Source organism: Elgaria multicarinata, chromosome 10 (genome assembly GCF_023053635.1).
Source record: "Elgaria multicarinata webbii isolate HBS135686 ecotype San Diego chromosome 10, rElgMul1.1.pri, whole genome shotgun sequence".
Classification (NCBI taxonomy): domain Eukaryota; kingdom Metazoa; phylum Chordata; class Lepidosauria; order Squamata; family Anguidae; genus Elgaria; species Elgaria multicarinata.
In genome coordinates, this window is record NC_086180.1 from 64,208,244 (window position 1) to 64,231,372 (window position 23,129).

General features: G+C 40.6%; 1 protein-coding gene across 5 annotated transcripts in view; it reads left to right on the top strand.

Moving 5' to 3' along the window:
- The window catches only part of SORBS2 (sorbin and SH3 domain containing 2), a 216,773-nt gene that overhangs the window by 159,011 nt on the left and 34,633 nt on the right, over positions 1–23,129 (top strand). For 4 of the 5 annotated variants that reach the window (XM_063135627.1, XM_063135631.1, XM_063135628.1 and 1 more), the window contains 4 exons: positions 6,707–6,790; positions 9,360–9,416; positions 16,749–16,798; positions 18,690–18,877. In XM_063135627.1, coding sequence (XP_062991697.1) covers positions 6,707–6,790; positions 9,360–9,416; positions 16,749–16,798; positions 18,690–18,877 — 379 coding nt within the window. The remainder of the gene's footprint in view (positions 1–6,706; positions 6,791–9,359; positions 9,417–16,748; positions 16,799–18,689; positions 18,878–23,129) is intronic. The other variant, XM_063135630.1, reaches the window with a different exon arrangement.

Genomic DNA, 23,129 nt, shown 5'->3' on the forward strand with positions numbered 1-23,129 from the left:
ACTGAACCATAATTTAGTGCTATAAGAATAGGTTTGGGCAAGCCTCTGGCTTATGTGCCCCCCACCCCCACCCTGGCATCTCACTGAGGTTTGTCATTATGTCCTAACAAGGGTTGCTTTTAACTATGGTTCATTCAGACTGGAAGCTGAAGCTTCCAACCTCCTCCTACCTGCCCTGGAGTGGAGAGGGGAGAGACTAAACTCATTCTTAGCAAAATGACAAAATGTAGCCTTTGAAGTGCTAGTTTTCTCCAATGTCTCGCAATTTTGCTACATCAAACCACACCTTTTACGTTGCACATGGCGCCTAACTTCTCTTTGCATGCAAGGTTTCCTTTATACCCTGGGTGTTGAGTGTTAGCCATTTGGGAACCGCATAAGTGCAATTTATTTATTTATTTCATTTATATCCCTTTTCCCCCTCCAAGGAACCCAGGGCAGCATACATAATCCTCCTCCTCTCCATTTTATCCTCACAACAACAACCCTGTGAGGTAGGTTGGGCTGAGAGTCTGTGACTGGCCCAAAGTCACCCAGTGGGTTTCCATGGCTGAGTGGGGACTAGAATTTAAGATTGTGGCTTTAGAGAATTAACTGCAGCTGTTAGCACAGTGTAGATACATGCTGAACCAGTCAATGTAACAAATTGGCAGCTCTGGGTATGTATTATGAGCCTCACAGATCTATTGGGGGAGTGGGGAGGGTTGTGCTCCTCTAAAAAGCAAATGAAGGTAGGATAGAAGGAATGGAACAAAATGCAGGAATGGATGGGGAGGGGGTGTACAGAAGATAATGTATTGCCCAATGCATTTTGAGTATGATAACTCTTCCTCAGTTAGGGCACTGATTTGGATCTTTCAGAGAAAGACCCAAAACTGTCTTTAATATCATCTAAAAAGGGGGGGAGGGGGATGAGACAGTGTGGAAAAATCACATCACCACCTCTTTAAAAGAATTGAATCAGAAATGCCCCTAAGGAAGAGTTATATTACTCAGAATGTGTTGGGTAATAAATTATCTTCTGTGCACCCCCTCCCCATCCATTCCTCTAAGACGCTGGAAGCCAGTTGCATCCCTTTTCAGCATATCTGCCTTCCTCTATATATGGAGAGAAATGCACAAGCTTTAGCAGTCAAAGCCAGGAGGTACACAGAGTAGTCTTTGTACTTATATGTTTTTAACTCTCCAGCGTGTAGATTATTTTTGGCTCTAGCTTTTGAAACATGTTATTAGAAAAAAATAACAATGTGTATTTGATCCTAAACAGGCACTTTGTATCATCAACCCAGTTTCCTGTTTTAAACTTTATAAAAATTTAATTAGGTATGCCACATTTTGGCATACTAGCATCAAAATCTATAGGTGCATTAGTGGCTTTCCTTTGTTAGTAGCACAGATGGGCAACGTAGGGCCCTCCAGATGTTTTGGCCTACAACTCCCATCAACCCTAGCCAGCATTGCCAATGGTGAGGAATAATGGGAGTTGTAGGCCAAAACATCTAGAATGGCAAGGTTTAGAGTTAGAGTCTCCCAACCTTATAGTTCAACCACTTATAGTTCAAGTCCCATTGAAACAGATGTACTGAGGTACAGAGACGTTTTTTTGTAAACCGCCCAAAGAGATTCGGCTATGGGGCAGTATATAAATGTAATAAATCAAAACAATTAAATCAAATCAGTCAGAGAATACAGGCAAGGAGATTGCAAGCATAGATGCATTGTTCAGAAGAACAAGGATTTATTGGGGGCCAAACTACATGAATCATATTCGGATATCTTGTGTTGTTCATTTAAGTTGAAAGCAAATGCAGGGGCAGTGGGATCCAATAATGGGGGAGGGCTGCCCCCTCTTTCAGAGCTGCTATGTGCCTCATAACCATATTGATACCAAGCACCCTGGCCCCAGGGCTGGTTTTAACTTTTAAAAATATGTGGGAGTTCCAATCATAGATCTCCCATTGCCCAGTCTAGTTTGGCCATGAACAATAGTCTCATGGAGGTATAATAAACGCAAAACACTGTTCGAAAGTGTTCATATTGATGCCTTTGCATCACTATGCAGTATGTCAGAAAGGCCATACGTATGGCCTCATGGCCATCTCTCAGTTTAGTAAAGATTGACCGTCAAACAGCACTTGTTACAGAGAAGGTCCCATCTCAGAGGCCCGTGTTAAGTGTGTGTGTGCAACTCATAATTACCTGACGTTTTTGCGGGATGAAGAGTTCTGGAGAGCTTGAAAGCTTGCACACTCTTCTTTAAAGCACTTTGAAAACGTTTTGAAACCTGTATATGCAGTGTGTCCTGGGCCTAAACAGTTGTCAAAACTGTTATAAAGCGCTTTAAAGTGCTTTAAAGCAGTAGTGTAGATCCCCCGCCAGTCTGTACTCCACAACTAATATGTATCTATCTATGCATTTGTTATATTTATATCCCACCTTTCCTCTGATGAGCCCATACATAGGCGTACAGGATACTCCTCCTGTCCACTTCATCCCAGTGTCCAGTCGGCAACCTCATTGTCTTAATGCATTCTTGCCATTATTTAAAGTTATTAATGTGGATTTTTTTTAAAAAAAATGGTTTTCTTAGTGATCTTTTGCTTCGTTTGCCTTGTTGAGTGTGGTTTTGACAGAGAACATGGAACATAGGCACTTAAAGGCATAATCCAAAAAAAAAGCCCTACAACTCCCAGCATGCCCCAGCCAGCGATGTAGGACTTTTTAGACTTCTTTGGTCTAAACATGCATAGAATTGCGCTCAAAATGAATTATGAATACCATGAGAAGCTGGTGCACTTTGCACCTCATCTCTTGACTGAGCACTCTTTGGCTCCTATTTAGCACTCTGCTAAATAGTTGTTGTTGTTGTTGTTTTCTCTAACTTGAAAGCTAGGGTTTGGTCAATGCTCCTTGTAACCTGTCATTTCCATTTATCACTTGTTTATCCTGGGTGACTTTACAAGACGTCTGGACAGTTTGTATTATATCTCTGTATTCTTGTAATAGATCTATGGTTTGGTAAGTATCTCTAGGAAGAGAAAGGTGGATTTGCATGTGTGAGCTGATTGGCTAGAAGAAGGAGGGGTGAAGTGTGGGTGCTATATAAACTGGGTGTTATGCCTGGGAGACAGGGATGAGCTAAGATAGGGATTTGTTGCAAGATGGTTTAGATCAGATATAGGGAATTAATATATGAGAGTTTAGATCAGAGTTAGGATTTTAAGATTGAGAACTGAGAGAAAGAGGGCTGAGTAAGGGTTGGGCCTTAAAGGTCCTGGTGGCAGTAAAACCAAGTGTGTGTTAGAGAAGGTGGTTCCTGCTTGGAATGAGAAAGCCTTAGAGAAAGGGGAATTCTCACTAGGATAGGGGTGTAATGCCACATCCTGCTACTAATTTTCATGCATTTCCCCATCCTTCTATCTGCACACATACATATAGTGTTAATTTCATAAAAGGAATACATATCTTCATATGATTGGTCTGGAAAAGTGATTTGTAGTGTCTCTCTTCCTAGCTATTGTTTTACTGTCTCTTCCTTATGCCTATCTGTAGAATTCTAAAAGTCTCTGCAGCTGGTTATGTTAAATCTGCTATTCTATACTGCTTACGAGTTTTACTTGTGTTACACAATAGGAAGTATTTGGATATGAAGCTAACCCTGTATGTGTCTGTGTATATTTTGTGTGATCAACAGCAAATGTACTACAATTCTCAAAGCATTTTTCCTTTAAAGATGTTTTTGAAGCCAATTTTGCACAAATACACTCAATTACTAGACAAGGATGAAGGAAATTGAACTGATCTTCCTCAACCCTTGTTCCTTTACAATCCCCTTTCATTATTTCCCACCATTTCCACCTTCTCTGGAAGGTGTGTGCATGGATACAGTTGTTCCCATGCATAAAAATTTGTGTTATTTTAGAAGTAAACCCTAAAGATTACCTCACAGTCCTCCCCTGCATACCTCCCCATCAAAGGAGGGGAGAGGAAATATGTGTAAATTAGTACCTGGTTATAAAGTGGAGAAAAATTATTTTATTTATTTTATTTATTACATTTTTATACCGCCCAATAGCCGAAGCTCTCTGGGCGGTTCACAAAAATTAAAACCATAATAAAACAACCAACAGGTTAAAAGCACAAATACAAAATACAGTATAAAAAGCACCCGGAGTCCTATTTTTAATTGCAATCTTAGTTGCCTCTTCATTTATGAACATACAACATCTTGCATTTTGACTATGCAGATCAAGTAACGTTTTTTTTACTTACTTGTTTACACACATAGCTGAAGTTATGGTGTGGCAAGTGCCAAAAAACAAAACAAAAACTCACGTTGCAAAAATAGCTTTTGTATACGTGTGGTGTACTCAGGGGGGTCAGGAAGCCAACATTCACTCACTGACCTCTGATCAGGCTGTGATGGGCCATGCAGATGTCAAAGTCTGCACAGATATTGTGCCAGTCAGTAAGCCAACAAGCCAGCTGAGTGAGTGTATTTCAGTTGCTAATATTGCCTCATAAACCCCTCCTCTGCCCAAAGTCACCACAAAGCCCCACCAATGCTGAGGCTTGAGGGTCGCCTCATTCCCTCCCCTCTCACCTGCAGCACCCTTCCTGTGGTCAGGCAAGCCAAACGCTGAGTAGGGCATCAGAGTCTGCAGTGTTTAATAAATAAATGAATAAAAATAATGTCCTTTATGACTGAGTATCCAAGAAATGTTAGCCTTTAAAAAAAAATCCCTATGTGCACACCCTAATGAAATGTGCTGTGCGTGCCTATGGCCCAATTAGATCTTAAGTGCAAAAGAATTGTTAAGTGCAAAAGAATTGTACAGCAGTGCTTACTATCCTTACAATGGAGGAGTAGGGCAAACCCAGAATTAACTGGCTCTGCCCATCTTTGGCTCTGCCTTTGTGTACTATTGGCTTCCTTTCCCTCCATGCTACCAGTCCCAAAGGACACAGGCCACCACTACTGCACAACCAGAATCTTTAGTGATTGGCAATTGGGCTGGATTTTGTGGGATGGTAATGAATGAAAGAGAGGGAAATCCTGGCTCTAGCAATAATGGTAACTAATAGCATCTGTGGTTGTAAGCTGCCGCTCTCAGCCAGTAGTACACAACTTCAGGGCATTTGTTCTCTAGGTGTGCAAAAAAGTAAAGGACTGTCAGGTGTGGGTTGTTGTTGTTGTTGTTTTAATTGTTCTGTAAGAGTGATGCCTTATTTAAAACGTTTAATCTCATTTTTTTTCACCTAAGAATTGGTCCCATGGTAGTTTACAGGATCTAATATAAAAACAGCTTTCATTTTTTAAAAAAAGTAACCATCATAAGAACAGCAGATTAGATTGTAGTGCCAAGATGAAGAAAGATACTCAGCCGTGGGGGCAAATGGAAAATCAATAGCTCTTGTACTGTTCATCTCTGCACGTGGGATATAGGATGTAAGGTGCTATTTGAGACTCGTACTGCTTCTGGTGAGAATCGTGTTGCCAGAGCTCTGATACTTTGAGTACGTATACGTTGTCTTGAAAGGTGAAGCTCAGCTCCAAGCAGAGTTGTACAACTACCGTGTATTGGCATAGCTGTCTTACTGCAAGGAGCTGAGAAAGCAGAGCCCCTGGTTATTGCTGCCCTCTACTGCGCAATCACTCTAAGCACTACTCTAAGTGCAATCACTCTAAGCACTACACCTGATAAACTGAGGGCATATTTTTAGCTAGTTAATTTTTAATTCGTTTAATGTAACCAATTAATTAGTAAGCATCGTGCCAGAATGGGGATTTGAATTTAGGGGGATTTGAACCAGGTCTTCCTGGTCCTTGTATATAGGGCCCAATCTGTGTGACCTTGACTATAGAAGGATGATTGGTAGTCATGATCTATTGGAGGGGTGGAGTAAGAATGGGTGGCAAGATTTATTCTCCTCGCCCTGAAAAAATGGCAAGTGCTTCTACAGCTGACAGCACCAATTGACCGCTTACTTTTGGATGCTATATTATGGCTTCCATCTCTCTGGATCACTTATTACAATCTCTTTCTACATATAGATTCAACAATGTTATATGTGTAGTTTGTTTTACAGATGTGAGGGTATGTTAGCTGTCGACATGCTACATACTATTTCTATGTGCTTGGCTTTAAAATGCAAAATTAACATGTTTTCCTTGGACCAAATAATTGCTTCATATCATGCACCTTTAACTTCCATTGGTTAGCCTGTATAAACTTTGTCTAAATTGATAATAAAGCAGAAAACTTTTCTTTTTTTAAAAAAAACCCACTGGGAAACTTTCTTTATTCATACAAAATGACAAACAAGAAAGCAAGCAAACAGTGCTTTTATTTGTTATACAACAATGCTCTTTTTAAAAAAAGAGCCCATAGTAGTCCTAGATAATCTTTTGTTTCCATATTGTGAAGAATATTTTTAAAATACAGTATTTTCTATATTGCATACACACAACCACCATTTGGAGGATGCTGAAAAGGAAGAGTTCAAACAGCCAGTGTGTGACAACTCTCAAATCAGTTCTCACATCACCACGAAATCCCCTTCTCCATTCCTTTGTTTTTGTTTCACCCTCTTTCTCTCCTATTATTTATGTTAATGTTTGTATGTCATCAGTGTGACAGGTCATTTCCAGCACTTTGATCAGTGTGTGCCTTTTCCTTCCCTTTTTCCTTCACAACTCTTCCAGACTGATCGCATAAACCCAGATGACATAGATTTAGAAAATGAACCCTGGTATAAATTCTTTTCAGAGCTGGAGTTTGGACGCCCGGTAAGTGAGGCTAGACTATTAATATATCAAATTTAGGAAAATAAGGTGCAGTGCTCACATTTCTGGATGCAAAATGCCTAGGGGCGGAACCCAACCGTGTGTGAGTGGAAGTCCGCTCATAAACGGCCTCTCCTCCCCCTAGAGCCCACACCCCCTGACCCCTTGAAATCAGCCCCAGTCCTCTGGAAAAGATTTGGAGGGTGTGTAAGGGGCTGCGAGAGGGCGAGGGAATTAAATTGCTCTCCTTCTCAGTTTCACCACTATAAGTAATTCAACCAGAGGAAAGATTTCTTTCCACCTTAGGTTTGAACTAATGTGCTTCAGTGACTTAAAAAAAGGAATAATTGATACATCCTGTCATTTGGGGTTTGTTGTATGTTTTTAATACATTGCAGTTGTCATATTTACATTTCATTTGGGGGATTAGCAATCCCATCATAGTGGATAGGGGTGACATTTCTTTAGAATGGCTACCCAAGTTGGACGACCAGTGAACTCCCTTTTGCAGTTTTGCTAAATTATTTCTTTAGCCTGTTGAAACACTGGCGATCATCACTAATTTGGAAATGCTGGTTGCCATCGCTAAAGGTAATGGTTAAGTTGCAAATAGAACTTAGTTATCTAAACTGCTTGCTGTTAGCTTAGATTTAACCATGAAAGTCGTCACTAGTACAGTTTAGTGCACAGTTATATGGGAACTTGTCTCTATTGCAAAAAGTCAAAGCCATTTAAAATAAAATAAGTGCTCAGAAGTGACAAGAGGCTCCCTTCTCCCCATGTGTCAGTCTTCTGATGTCAGACACCAGCAATCTTATGCTGTTGTCTCCCACGAGAGAAGCTAAGAGCACTCAAGAGCATCTTCAGACATTACTGGACCCAGTGTCACCTGGATGCATAAGAGCCTTCTGCGTCTGTCATTGCTGCTGTGATGTGTAAAAGGGACCATTAATGGGGAAAATGTGCATGTTTTAGATGGCCATCAAGCTAGTGAATTTGAAGCTGCTCAAGTCTCAGGGCACGAGTGAAACAATATAACTTCCAGAAGGTGGAGGCTCTTGTGGTCATGTCCTAAGATGCTCTTAGGTGCTCCTCAAACCCCTCTGGGGAGATAATCGGACCAGCCTGCCCAGGTTGTTGCCTTTCAGTAATGTCCAAAACTGCCCTAAGAGAGCAGCCAGGCTATGGCACACTTGGAAAGCATGGAAGGGACGAGACTTGCTCTTGCATTGTGGCTTGAAATCACAATACATTGCAGGGAACGTTCCCACTTCATCCATCTCTAGACTCAATCCAGAAAGAGGGCATCTCATCTATCACTCATCTACTCCCCAGCTTCTCCATTATGAAAAGAACTGGCCAGTTTTCCCTTCTGCAGAAAGAAGTCCCCCATCAGAACAAAGATAACACATGCCAAACCCCATTTCTTAACCAAGCCACCAGAAGGAGAAGTCTATTCCTAGGAACGTCACCAAGAATTCACTAATGGGGTTTCATTGCATGTTGCCAGAATCATCCCACTAGGTTTGGATTCAAAAAGCCATGATGTTCAGCTGATGTTTAAGTTGTCACCTGACAGTCTGCTGTTTTGACGCTTTCATTATGTATTGCCTTTTCATTTTCTAAGAGCAGCAGTTACTTTGCCAACACATCATCTCTATGCAACCGATAGGCAAACTTAGACAGTCTGCTAAATATGCAACTACCACTGAAGCAACAATAGTGTTAAGCTTTGCCTCCCCCTCTGTAACATATAGCAGAACTTACCCGTCCTTGCAGATCAGCCCACAGACTTGGAAGTACCCCGTACCTATTCTAGACATGACAGTGGGGAATGGAGAACTAGACTCATGGCTGCTGTTTTGGTGAAAGCTATGCATTTTCTTTGGAACCTAGATCTCCATCGATTTCTGGACTTTGCATCTCAAACATATAACCTCCAGCTGTTTAACAATTTACTTTGTTTAAAGAATTAATTAAAGCAATAGGGTTTGTTGTTTTTTGCTCCAGAAGCTTAGCCCAAATATACTTCAATTTTCACACTACATAATCTACCTTTAGCTGCCTTTTATCTGCATGCCAAGAGACCTTTTTTTTTTACAGTACATCTATATAGGAAGCAAGGTCTGAGTTGAATTCCATCATTGGTGCTCACGTTCCATAGCCAACTTCCACTCAAGGCCAACAAAATGAATGGAGATAGTAGGGTGCAGCAGAATGTTGAGCATTTGCATCCCATGGATGCCCAGAAACCTTTATTTTCACCCTAAGAGATGTAAATAGGAACCAGGGCGCATATTCAGTTATGTGTGCATGTTCTTCCTGACATTATTGGTTTTATCTGAACTATAGTTTTACTAGCTGCAGCAACTGAAGGTTCATTCAGATGGTTGGATAGCTACTGTCACACATTCTTCACCCCAGTCTACTCCTCCCATTTTGTTATGTTTGTACCACTCTTGTAATCTGTCAACACTCAGTTTCTAACTATGTCACCTTCTCCATATGTTTCATTCCTTGCTGCCATTGATTCTCCTCCATTTCATCTCGCAATTCTGCTTATATGATGCAGCCTCCTAAAAAGCTTTTGGATTATGTTCAAGACAATCCTCCAGGTCTTTCCAATGAGGTAAATCAAGCATGTTTCTTCTATGGATTATTAAACTTGGAAACCACATGGGTGTTGAAGGTCATGAGTTCTCTTCGGTTTGGGTGCTCTGCGGTGCTCACCTATATGTAGTCCTGCAAAAAAAAATCACTCTAAATAAGAGATTTAAAAATCACTCTAAATTAAGGAGAGTAATAACACTTTAAACTTCTAGGAAATTAACATATGCAGATGCCAAGGATCTATTCATTAAACCAGCAGTAGCAACACCATCTTTACCACCAGACCTCCTAAGGCAATACATAAGAATGACCTTGTTGGATTGGCCAGGCTGGCTCAGAATGATGGGAGTTGTAATCCAAGACACCTGGAGGGCAGTAGGTTAGGGAAAGCTTTTCTAGTCCATGTCCATCCAATGTGCTCAGTGCTTTGTTGCAACAACAAATGGAAATGGCATCTGAATCAGATTTCCCAGTAACCCCTTTGGTTAGTGATGTTTCTGCTTCTCAGAACCAACAAGCAATAAAGAAAAGAAAGAGAGAAAGAAAACCAGGGAGCCTAACACTAGCAATCAGAAGATATTGTGCAGCAATCTTGTCTTCTTCTTTCGTTAACGGATTTTCTGCAATAAAGAAAAAGACGAAAGAAGCAGTGAGAAAACCTGGGACGGTTACAAGTGGAAGTTGACATCTGGAAAAAACACACACACACACACACTGTAAAATTCTATGATTTAGACACAGTAATAGCTCTATAAGAGCCTCTTCTGTAAGTACCCCAAGAGCCGTTTGCTACAAGGAGGCAATTATAGCTGCAGTAGAAAGTGATGGAAAATAGGTGTGGATAACATAATCAACCTATCCATTAGTATTTGGGGTGGGAGACATAGTTCCTGGAGATGTTAGTTACAGGAACAAGAATGAAGGGCCCCTCACAGATGTACCAGTTGTTTATGCTTGGAAACTGGGTTTCCATCAGAACTGCTGAACTACTGTACATAATCTACTGGAATTGGGGAAAGTGGACTACTAGATCCTGGAGCTCTAGAATTTGGCTTAGGGTCCAAACTCAATACTTTGTCTTGGCTATTGAAGTACTTAAGACCTCAATAAGAGATTTTAAAACTTCCACATAACATTAAAATAAATGTAATGGAAGCCTGCTTTATAATCAATTCTGTGCATTGATTTCAGATGCTCAAAGGTTGAGAAATTTTGGCTGGCCTTACTAACCAACCAAAAATGTATGGTCACCAGGACCCTTCTCCCTTGAATTACTCTTGAGCAATTCATTAGACGGGGTGGGCAATCTAGGGGCCAATTCCTTCATCTTGACCCAACATGGAGAGCACTGCTCCAACTATGTTTCTGGATTTCTTTAAAAAGGAGGTGAGGTTAAAAAACAAAACCTGAGGTAAATTTGTCCATTTTAAGCCTCAGTGGCTTGAACCATGCTTTTAATCTAAACCATGCTGCTTAACCACAAAATGGTTAATTAACCATTTTGTGGTTATCCAGCGTGGTGTAGCATGTTGTCTGAACCACACCAATAGCAGTTTGTTGCCAAATTTTAGTGGCAAAGCACAAGTTATTTTCCTTTCCCATCCCCCGGTGTTTTTTTAAAGGCATGATGGGGGTTACAGGGGATGGTGGGGCTGCACTCAGGGGAGCATGGGCCACAGGTGAACCATGATATGTTACTCACCCCGAGTTAGAAATTCTTTATCATGTGTCTTGTACCAGAGCATAATAACTAATCTTATTTTATTTTATTTGTACCCTGCTTTTTTAAAAAATCAGAGTGTACATTTTAAAAACATAAGCATAAAAGAGAACAAAATGTAAAATATAATTTAAAACAGCCCCAGAATTCATGATAAAGTCAAGGATCTAAAAAGGTCCACCCAAATAAAACCATCTTCATTGCCCACCTGAAAGCAAGCAGTGAAGGGACCTGTTGTATGGAGACTATTCCAGATGCCAGAACACCAAGTCTGAGAAGTGCTTCAGAACTCCCAGGTATCCACCGGCCTTCTCTCAGTGGGATGAGAAAGAGAGCCTTCAAAATGGAACAAAGCCCTCAGAATGTTCATATAGCAGGCTGCAGTTCCTGAGGTATTCTGGTCCTAGGCCATTTAAAGCTGGAAGAGGTGAAACAAGTGTTTTGAACTGAGCCCAGAAACAGACTGTCAACCAGTGAAGATGGTGGAAGGTGGCTGTCATATGTTCTGAATGGAAAGCTCCTGTCAAAACCCTCACAATTGCAATTTTGGACCAGTTCTAGAATCTGTACTGTCTTTAAGTGAGGTCCAGTAAACTAAACCGGAGGTAACAAAAGTATGAATGACTGAGGCCTGTGTTGATGTTTCCAGGAAAAGATACAGTTCACAGTATGCAAAGAAAGTGAATTTGATTTAAAAACAAACAAAAAAACCCACCATTCCTGGCCAACCCATGTTCAGGTCTTGGTCCATGAGTACTCTCAAACTATGAACCTGTTGCCTCAGGAGGACTGATGCCTGATCCAGAAGATGGTGAACTCCTAATCCAGTATTATCTGAGCCCCCAAATAACAGTACTTCCATTTTATCTGGATTACATTTGGGAGTTTAAGGATTATTTGGATTAAGGAACACTTGTTTCTAGAGTTTATGATGTGAGAATATTATATGGACAACTTGACAGCCACCATTATTGTACATCCTTATGTAAAGGATCAGGCATCCACTTTCAGAAAAATGGATTTGAAGTGTCTCAACAAAGATGATGATGATTTCTATATCACCCAGTAGCCAAAGCTCCCTTGGCAGTTCACAAAAATACATACCACAATACAAGATCATAAAAATATAATACAATATTTCTAACATACGTGGCTGGCTGGGGAATGCTGGGAGTTGTAGGACTATTTTCTGTCTAAACATGCATAGGATTGCACCATTAGACAAATTTACCCTCTCTCTGCCCTAGCCCCCTATTTGCAATATGCAAACAGAGTTATTGTAAGGGCTATTGAAATAATGTTACGCAAAATGCTTTGAACATTCTAAACCTTCTAACCAAAGAAGTGATGGTGTTCATTATTGTGTGGTCAGATTTACCAAGATAAAGGGACATTTGTATTGCATTGTATTGTATTGTATTACAGAATGTCATATGACAGGACTTCTGTGGGTAATGTTCAAATGCATTGATTATGTTGACACAGAAAAGTGCCATTGGCCTACTCGAATGGATTTTTGCTTTTCAATTTTAAAAATACAATTTGGTAATTAATTTTTCATCTTCATATGACAACTGTATCAAATCTGTTAGTGGCTGTCAAAACGGGAAATGTATAATGAGAAAATTGGTACGCCAGATAACAAACACTTTGCAAACCATTTCCCTCCAAGACATAGAAATCAGCAGGAAGTATAATTCTACCTTGCTTGAATGAAAACTAGGTCTTTTTATAAAAAGCTCAAAGTTGCCATTTTTACAAATGTTACTTTTATTGCTGTTTCCAAAATGAACTGTGGTTTAAGGATTCCATAAGAGAGAGAGAGAGGGAGAGAGGGAGAGAGAGAGAGAGAGAGAAGACAGAGGCAGCACAGTTAGATGAAACAAGTAGCAATTTGGAGAAACCGCTTAAAATGCTGAGTCATCGGGTGCTTTCAGATGGAGAATTCCTAGCGCTATGAATCAAAATGCATTGGGCATCTATTCCATCTTTTCTTCCTTATCTGTTTTTTTTCTGCTGTGAAAATAATGGAAGAAGCAATGGGAAAACACAGAAAGATAACAAGTGAGAAAAACTATGTCTGTAAAATTCTGTGAATGACGCAGGTTAAATCAATAAATGTCTCGTCGGAAAGTACCTGTTTTCTGAAGCCATTCTATCTGTCACCAAAAATTCACCCAGATTTTTAAAAACTCAAAACTTATCTAGGCAAATATGGAAGTTCCCAGAGTGCTAAGGCAAAAGGAATGTAGGAATTTTGAGGAAAGCTAAGAACTAAACACCTTTAAGATTAGCCAATTTTCTGGGGCTGGTGTGGTTTTGACGTTTTGTACATCTCTTCATTGCTACTGCAACTCATTTAAAACAAGCTTTGCGGTGGTTTGGAAGGGTGAAACATCTGTAGGAATGTTGAATATCAATCAGTCGATTTATTTGACAAAAGCCTAAGCAGACCATAACAAAATCATGTCATACACATTACATAAAGAAACAAAAATGATCAGGACAGATTTTCAAAAGACAACATGAAATTAGCTGCACTGTGGCCTAAGAGGTTCCATCTTGGCATATAACCTCCCTAATTTTCCAGGCCTTTAAAATAAACTTCACAGACATAGGGTGCAATCCTATACATGTTTAGACAGAAAAAAGTCCTACATCTCCCAGCATGCCCCAGCCAGCCATGTTGACTGGGGCATGCTGGGAGTTGAAGATTTTTTTTCTGTCTAAATATGCATAGGATTGTGCCCTTAAACTTATTTCCCAACAGATACCTCATGATCTCTTGGGGTCTCATGGGATTAAATCCAGCAGAGGTTGTAACACGTTCCAAGGGGGCAATATAGAAAATAAAAAAAGGAATATCCTCCATAGCTCCTGCCCACATAAGCACAGGGCCAAACAGACTTTATTTTAAATGGGTCTTTAGCAGCTATGTCTTTTTTTAATTGTACTCTAGAGTAGACAAAGGATCCACAATTCAGTTTGGGACTCTAGCATGGGGGGCTTTTGATATCTGGATTGGGGGCCCTGTTCCTACTCTAGAGCAAAAATAAAAATGGACATAACTGCCAGGCGTAGATTTAATATGTTTTGGGCCACTGTCATTTCTCATATGTGATCCTATTATATCACTCCCTGATGGTCTCCAATTAATGACTTTGAAGTCTAGCAGCTGTATAATTCAGATAACAAATCTTTAGGATCCTGTTACTAGGGTGGGGAGATACCATAGCTCAGTGGTAGAGCTTGTGCTTTGCATTCAGAAGATCCCAGATTTAATTCCTGGCATGTCCACTTAGAAGGTGGCAGCAGATAATGGGAAAGATCTCTGAGGTCTTGGGGAGATGTTGCTGGACAATGTAGACGTTGCTGGGCTAGATGAACCACTGGTCTGTCTTGGTTTATGGCAGTTTCCTTTGTTCCTCAGTTCTACTATGTAGTGCATATGGTTGAAATGAATCCTAGTTATAGCACTATTGGCTGCAGGTTTTGGAGGGCCCTTGGGAAGACACCCTCAACGGCCCTCCTCCCTCAGTGAGCCTACCTTCGCACCACCAATTGTCACCAGCTGCTATTTCTCCTCCTTCTCTCTCTTAGCATTGCTCCCACTTACTTGCTTGACAGGCAGAGAGCCAGTGAGCAAGTAGGCAGCGGCCTGTGCTCCTCCTCCTTCCCACCACCACTGTTGTCTGGGTGAGAGGCAGGTGACCAAGCAATTTGCAATGGTGAAGAGGAGGAGCAAGTCCAGGAGGTTCCCTGCTGGGTTGTGGGCCTCAGCAAATGCCCAACTATTCCTATCTTTGATGTCAGACCTGAGTTGCGGAAATGAGCCTGATGTCAATAGACAGCATAGCTAGGCATCCTTGGGAGTCCACACATTGGCAGGGGTTCATTGCTATTGGACACCTTAGGAGGCAGTGTATCACCTGGGAACACATGGATACTCTGGTGCCAGAGGCCAGATCTACACCAATATGAAAGCGGTTTGTAAATGTTATATGGAATGTGTCATGGGCCCCAACAGTTGTTAGTGTACTTCAATGCCATTATAATCCAGTAGTGTAGATCCTGCCGAAGTCATTAAAAATTGGAGTCCGCCTTGAGTGGTATGCCTGCCCGAGACCTCAGATCTGTTGGAGGAGCCCTTCTCCGCATCCCACCAATGCAACATATACGCTATAATGGGACAAGGGAGAGGGCTTTCTCTGTTGTGGCACCCCGACTGTGGAATGCCCTCCCCTCGGAGGCCCGATTGGCACCAACATTGATTTCATTTCGACACCAAGTAAAAACATGGCTTTTTAACAAAGCCTTTGATGGTTAAACTCACTGGCACATTGTTTTAACTGTTTTAACTGCTTTTATTGCTTTTAAATTAAATATTGTTTTAACTTGGGTCATGGTTTAATTTGTTTTTAACTGTGTATATTTATTGTTTTATACTGTATGTTTTTATCTGTACGCCGCTCTGAGATCTTAATGATATAGGGCAGGATATAAATGTTTTAAATAAATAAATAAATAAAACAAAATCTCTTTCACCATGTCTCCCAGCACAAGGATGACCTCTAGAAGCATGATTATGGAGTTCCTGTCAACATTCAAACTTTTTCTCTTTTGTATTGATGAAATGTGTTTTAAAAAGAGGGGGGTCTTCTCCCTTTCTTCGAATGTAGATGGGTTTGTGCATAGATGCAATACAGTAGTGGGTTCCTTTTAATTTAAAGGTATGGGCTGTATCCAATGGCTTTTATCCAGTGTTATTCCATTGCAGTGAGTCTATTCTAAATAGGACTAACATCGGGATACAACATTCCAGCTTTTATGTATGATTTTAGTAGTTCTTTTGCTTTTTTTACAAAGAACAGTAGCGCATAACATGAAAACATTATTTCCAGTTCCTCAAGCCTTCTCTGAAATTACATAGACTGAATGTAAAATATGTTTAACATGTGAATGACAGAGTTTTATATCCATGAAAAGCAGTCTGTGGGATAAACATGATGCTTTTTCTAGCTCCCACAAACTGTAGTACTATGTGCATCTAATTCTGTCTTAAGCTTTGATACCCATTAAGTGACTAGTTTAAAAATAGTTGTCCCTAAGAACTGAACTTATATTGACAAGTATGAAGCATTTGCATTCCCGAAGATCATTTGGCCATAACTTCTTAAGCAAAGTCAAGTCCTTAAGTTGGTGTGACCAACTTTGTACTTAAAATGAAGTTTGAAAGGTCATCAAGTGGCCGTGTAAGTTATAGATGTTTAAGCTGTATATACAGAGAATTTCCAGCTTTATATGACATTAATTCTTTGGTAAGTAATTGGAAGATATCTTGTGACTCTTATTCACTGATTTGTTTATTTTTGATTCTATAGCTTCCACTATAAACTATAGCATATCTAATTTTGGGAACATGCACTGTTTGCTGCTGTTCTCTATTATGAAACAGGGGACCGGAAATGGATTTGAAGGCTGTCTAACTTTTCAAAGTTCTTTAGGTGTGATTAATCATGCTAGCTTGATTTTGAAAGTTCTTCATAAGGTCATTATATAGAGATTTGTCATGAATAATATCCGTGAAATCCAATATAAGAGTGTAAAGGAATTGCTTGTTTGTCTCTACAGACCTCCTTATATTACAGTCCAACAGACAGAGGCTTGGACAGACCTTCTAGGTAAGAAAAACTCAATGTAACAATGCATGTACAGCGGTACGGGGACCCTCCCTACAGAGACCCTTGCTCATCCATAGAATAGCTTCCAGTTGATAGTAAATATATTAGGCCTTCCTCTGGCAGGCATCCTTATATAGTTTTTTTTTTGGCTGAAGCACGGAGTCCACCCATTTTCCCTAGATTGTTGTAGACTCTTCTGGCTTGGGTTCCCCTGTCAGTGCTGATCCAATAATCAGTCTTGTCCTTTTCTGTCTGAACCTGAAATATAATTTGTCATGAGATTTCTTTGCTCTCTATTTTTGCCATCTCTGTCACAAGATTAGTTATCGTGGAGAAGTATTTTATGCACAGTTTTTGTGTAGTCTGCACATTTCAAATGCCAAATGCTTTAAATACAAAGGATGTATGTATTGCTACCTAGCGCTGTTTTTATTATGTATTCAGATTAATCAGACTAAAACTAGCATATCTCATCCAAGTATTTACATTCTGGTGTTTAAAACAGGCCAAAATAAAACGAAAATCAACAAAGAAATTCCCAAATCTTAATTTACACTCCTGGCCAGCAAAATGGCTGAGAAATACTTGGAGTTGATAAGAGAAGTGCTACTAACGTGGATTGGTTTTAATTTACAAGAGCCAAGAAGTGGCTTCTAATCATGGCTGCAACACTGCAAAGATTGACAGCAGAAGAGATGAGAACCAGGCAGCAGAAAAGTGATTTCTATCACAGTTTGGATGGATTCTTCTTTTCATTCCTCTTTGACCTGCAGCAGACAAAAGGCTACCAATTGGAAAAAAGCTATGAACTCCCATCTTCTTCCCTTTTTCGTTGTCTAACATGATTTTTTTTAGTTATAAATAATCTGGGGAAAGAGAAAAGTCTAGGATGGAAGATATTCTACATATATAGTAATGTCATATTTCTCTTCTTTTCATGGAAATATGCTTTTTATTCGTCTGCTTGAAATTATTTTATGCTGTTGCTCCTAGTTATATATTTTTATATATTGATTTTAAATTGTTTTATGTTATGAATTGCAAGCCACCATGGGAAAACTTCTGTTTTATAATTTGGCACATAAATTCCTATATAAATAAATAGGACAGCTGAATTCATAGACCATGAAATACTAGGTTTTAGATCTTACTGTAGCCTTCTGTCAGCCCTCTTATTTGCCTTCTGTATATATGAAAGAAGGCAATATAGCAGCAATCTAAGCATTGTATTTTTCATCCTTGCCTGGAAACTGTGGTTTTTGGAGATCCTGAAAGTGAAAAGGAGATAGGTTATGCTGTCAAAGAAGTGAAAATTTGGATTTTTCCCTTACTTGCTTCACAGGGCATTCTGCCACAAAATATCATAATTTGGTCATCATCTTTCACCTTTTCCAATCAATCGTTAGAATGCAAAAGGAAATCACTTAGATATCATAGGAAACAGGATGACCATTGGCTTGTGTTGCATGCCTTATACAGAGATGGGCAACTCGTGGTCCTCGAGAAGTTTTGGCCTGCAACTCCCATCATGCCTCACCTTTGGCTATGCTGACTAGGGTTGAAGAGAGTTGTGGGCCAAAACATCTGGAGGTCCGCAAATTACTTACCCTTGCTTCTAGGAATAAAGAGCCAAGGCAGCACAACAGTCAACCTAGCAGGCCACAGCCCTGACTCTTGTCAACTTAAAGAGAATGGGACACTAAATAAACCTGGTGCATATCTGAATTTTTTGCCACACTTCATGGTTTTACCATCTTGTTTAGATTTAGTTTTAGTATTAATGTGTAATTAAGCCCGCAGTCTCTAATGAGCTTGTCTATTGACCAATTACTATAGAGGAGCTTTGCCAGCAAGTCCTGTACAGTGGAACTCAAATAGCTTATTTTCTTAGTTCTGCAAGTACTGCAAGTGACTACAGGAAAAGGAGGAAGTCTGAGCCTGCAGTAATTCAACAGAAGGCACACGGTGATCAAAATGCAAATCGGACCAGCCTGGGTCGTACAGATACGCAGAGCACATATTCTACACTTAGGAAGCCTGTTACAAGCTCTTCTCCATCTTCTCCATCAAGAGCAAAAGGTAAGAAATGAGCACATTTGTAAAGAAGAAGCAAAGTAATTACATACACATTACTGCTTGTAAACCGCAAAATATTAACGGGCAATTGGTGGATTCAGAATGCTAGTGGATAATCAAGATCTAATGATCTCCCAATCCAACTTACAGGGAAGAAAGAGACATCCAGGGCTTGTATTTATATTCATCCCCTGACCTGGATGTTTAAATGGATTTCCACATGAAGATCCTTCTAATTTTTTTTAAAAAAAAATATTACACAGTCAAAAACAGACAGTGATTTGTGACATTTCACATAATTACATTTTCTCTGTTGCTGCCTTGACAGAAAGAGAGAGACTGTTATATTTTTAAAGAACTATTTTTTAAAGACACGGACCGTATTGGTGCACTTAGCAGAGGATTTTTGTCACTGACCAGTTTGAATCAAGACCCGAATTTCAAACTCGAATGTTTCTGTCATGACATATGAAAAAACATATTGTGCGCTGTTCCTAATGCTCTGTAAAGAGGAAACAACTAAAACATGCTGGTGAGTGCATGTTAGCATGCTGATGTTCCCAAAAGCTGTTTTTCTATGGCATTTTCCTGCCCCACTATAATAATGTTTCAAAACCTGGAATCATGCGGGCAGTAACAAAGGTACTTCCCAACTGATCATCACCTGCTCCGAAGGAAATGGCTCCAGTAACATAGGAAATAGACTGGAATTAGAAAATATGCCATTAGGAACATAGGAGGCTGCTTTATATTAAGTCAAACCATTGGTCTATCTATTGACCCTGATTGACAGTGGTTCTCCAGGGTTTCAGGCAGGAATTTTTCCAGCTCTATTTGGAGATGCCAGGGATTGAACCAGGGCCTTCTGCGTGCAAAGCAGGTGCTCTGCCACTGAGCCACGGCCCCTCACATTGAATCATGTGGAGAATGTTCCATATTCTTGCCTGAATGTATGCCGTTTGTTGGCATTCTGCATGAATAAGTGGGGTTGGATCCAGGATCTGCCTTCCACAAGGAGAAGGAACCTTCAGTAAGAGGAAGGGTTCTGTTTGTGAAGGTCCTCTCAGTTTGGAGTGGGGGGAGCCCCTCTCCTCACATACAATAGCTGTCCCCATTCAGCAGGGTCTCCTGACTCTCTGTGCAGTATTTTCAGGGAGGCCAAAGGGGCTACTGTGGGAAGGAGAGGGCGAGAATGTCCACTTCCACCAGTGCTGTTGATCTGGATCCAACCCAAACCTTTCTAAAATCCAAGGTCTAAAATCCAAATATAATTATGATAAATAAGTGTAATAACTGAAGTAAAATAATGCCCTGGTTTTTATTTTATTTATTTATTATATTTCTGTACCGTCCAATAGCCAAAGCTCTCAAGGCGGTTCACAAGACTTAAATCGCATGCACTTGGCTTACGTTTTCGTATTGCTTTAATATTTCAGAACATTATCATTATTCTGGGCAAGATGGGATTGTCCTTCCCTGCCCCCCCCCCAAAAAAAATTACAGGTTGGCATTTGCACACTCCTGGATGTCCTCTCATGTTCCAGGCCTTCCCAGTAAGGATGCTTTCAAATGTACTTTTAAGTAGCTGCAGGCTTAGTCAAGCTGATCCAAGCTGTAACCTGAAACAACAGACACAGTCAAGCGACAGAGAACTCCTCTAGTTTATCCTTGCTCTGTTCTGTGTGGCTGTGGCTACTGAATCTTCATATCTAGGACTCCCCAAAACTGTAGCCTTTTGTCAGTCCAACTGAGGATACTGTCTCTTAACCAAGGGGAAAGATAGAAACAAAATAATTTTTCAGGCCCTGGTGTCTAATTTGGTAACTTTCTCTATAGTGCTTTATTGATATTGCCTTGGTATTGATTTCTGAACATGAGTTAGACTTGTCGGTTTTGATCATCCTAAGGACTGACAGTGAGCATTGTGTAGACTCATGGATTTTCAATATGGGAGAAATGAGACAATCTTGATCTATACATCATAGATCTGCTGGGAGTATATCCCTTGTCTTCGCCCTTGAGCAATAATAATAATTAATAATAGCAGCTGATAGTGATTAACCATGCAATCCTATACATGTCTTCTCAAAAGTAAGTCCCATTGCGTTCAATGAGGCTTATTCCCAGGTAAGTGAGTATGGGATTGCAACCTACATTTCATGCTTAGATCTGTTTTAATTCCTCTAATGTGTATTTTAGTGCTTAATGCTATGTTAGGAAGACTAACTACTGTCTCCTCTCTGCTCTTTCTGGCTTATGCTGATATTGTTTTTGTTTTTTTCCTATCTGCTTTTGAATCTGTTAATTTCTGGCAATGTCTCTTTTTCACCATGCTGCTCTGTGGATTATAAAGGTGGGGATATTAGCAAAGTATATTCATCCCTTTCCAGTTATTCAGTGCCCAACCGCAGCACCTCAAATGAATTAGATTACTGTAGAACCTATGGGCAGCGCTTGGCTGTACCAAATGACTCAAGAAGGGCGATTAGCTACAAGAATGGCTGGCAAATGGCCCGTCAAAATGCAGAAATCTGGAGCAGCACAGAAGAGACGTCCTCTCCCAAGCGGAAATCTCGTAGCTGTGATGACCTGCTAGCTGATGAGCGTTGTAGCTTTCCTGACACACAGAATAAATCAGAAAGCATGGTATCTCTGTTGTGCGAGGAAGATTCCAAAGATGGTTCCTCCCTCACCTGGGCCTCCCCCTATGCTACTGAGAGTCGTGGTTCTAGTCGCTCAAGGGCGCGCCATAGATCTGCGCATGATGCTCCGGGGTTCCTAAAAATGTATAAACGAATGCATCGCATCAACCGCAAAGACTTGCTCAATTCCGAAGTGATCTGTTCCGTAAAGTCCAGGGTATTGCAGTACGAGAAAGACCAGCATAAAGGCCTGCTCCAGGGCTGGAAGGAATCCTCGACTGAGGAGGTGCCTAGAGACATGGTGCCCAATAGAATATCTGAATTTGAAAAGCTAATTCAGAAGTCAAAATCAATGCCAAATTTAGGTGAAGAAGCATTATCAGCGGTAACCCTCCTTGAGACGCCTCAAAATGGCTTCTGTGCAAACCGGCGGTTTTCTATTGAGTCCTTGCTGGAGGAGGACAATCAAAATCGGCACTCTGCTCAGGTACAACGGAATTACACATCTAAAACTCTGGTGCCAATTCACATTGAAGTGACCAGTGAGGAGCCACGGAGATCATCCCATATGGAATATTCAGACAGTGACCAAGATGGGGTGGTCTCTGATCTCAGTGACTTCATCCAGATAGAAGGCTCGTCTTTTTGTAGTGAAAGCGATTTTGACCACTTTTCCTTTACATCTTCGGAAAGCTTTTATGGCTCAGGCCACCACCACCACCACCACCATCACCACCACCACCACCACAAGCATCTCATCAGCTCCTGCAAAGGGAGATGCCCAGCGTCCTACACCCGCTTCACCACAATGCTCAAGCATGAAAGGGCTAAACAAGAACCTGCCCCAGAAGAACCTAGAAGACAAGACTCTGACCCTGGCCTCTCTAAGATAGCATTCCTAGTCAGCCCAGTGCCTTTCCGGAGGAAAAAAAGTGCAGCTCCAAAAAAGCAGGCTGAAAAAACGAAATGCAAATCGACTGTCTTTGATGCCCTGGACTCTGCGCTTAAAGACATCTGTGACCAAATCAAGGCAGAAAAACGAAGGGGAAGCTTGCCTGACAACAGTATATTGCACAGACTGATTTCTGAATTGCTTCCAGACATTCCCGAAAGGAATTCCTCCCTTAAAGCTCTTAGGAAGAGTCCAGTGCACCAGCCTTTTCATCCACTGCCTCAAGATGGTGCTATTCATTGTCCATTGTACCAGAGTGAATGTGGAAGATTACCTCTTAGTGCCTCTTACCAAGACATGGATACAACCAACAATGGCAGCCAAGAAAACGATAGTGCGCTATATTTCCAAGGTGGATTGCCTCCTTTTCTTTATGCTTGTGATTGAGTCGTCCATCCTCATCCCTGTCATTTCCAGCCTGTTGTCATTGCATTGATATTGTGCATTTTTATACAGGGTAGAAATTAAGTGTTTGTCATGCAAAGATTCCTTGGTGTGAAAGGTTCATAGACAAGCAAGATAAAGCTGTGTAAAATGAAAACTATCTGTGCGCAAAGGTGCAATTCTATCAAACTAACCAATAAGGAGAAAATGTAACCTTTAGCTTAAATAGGCCATTAAAATACGAGAGCAGAGATTCATAATGGAAATTAAGTTTACA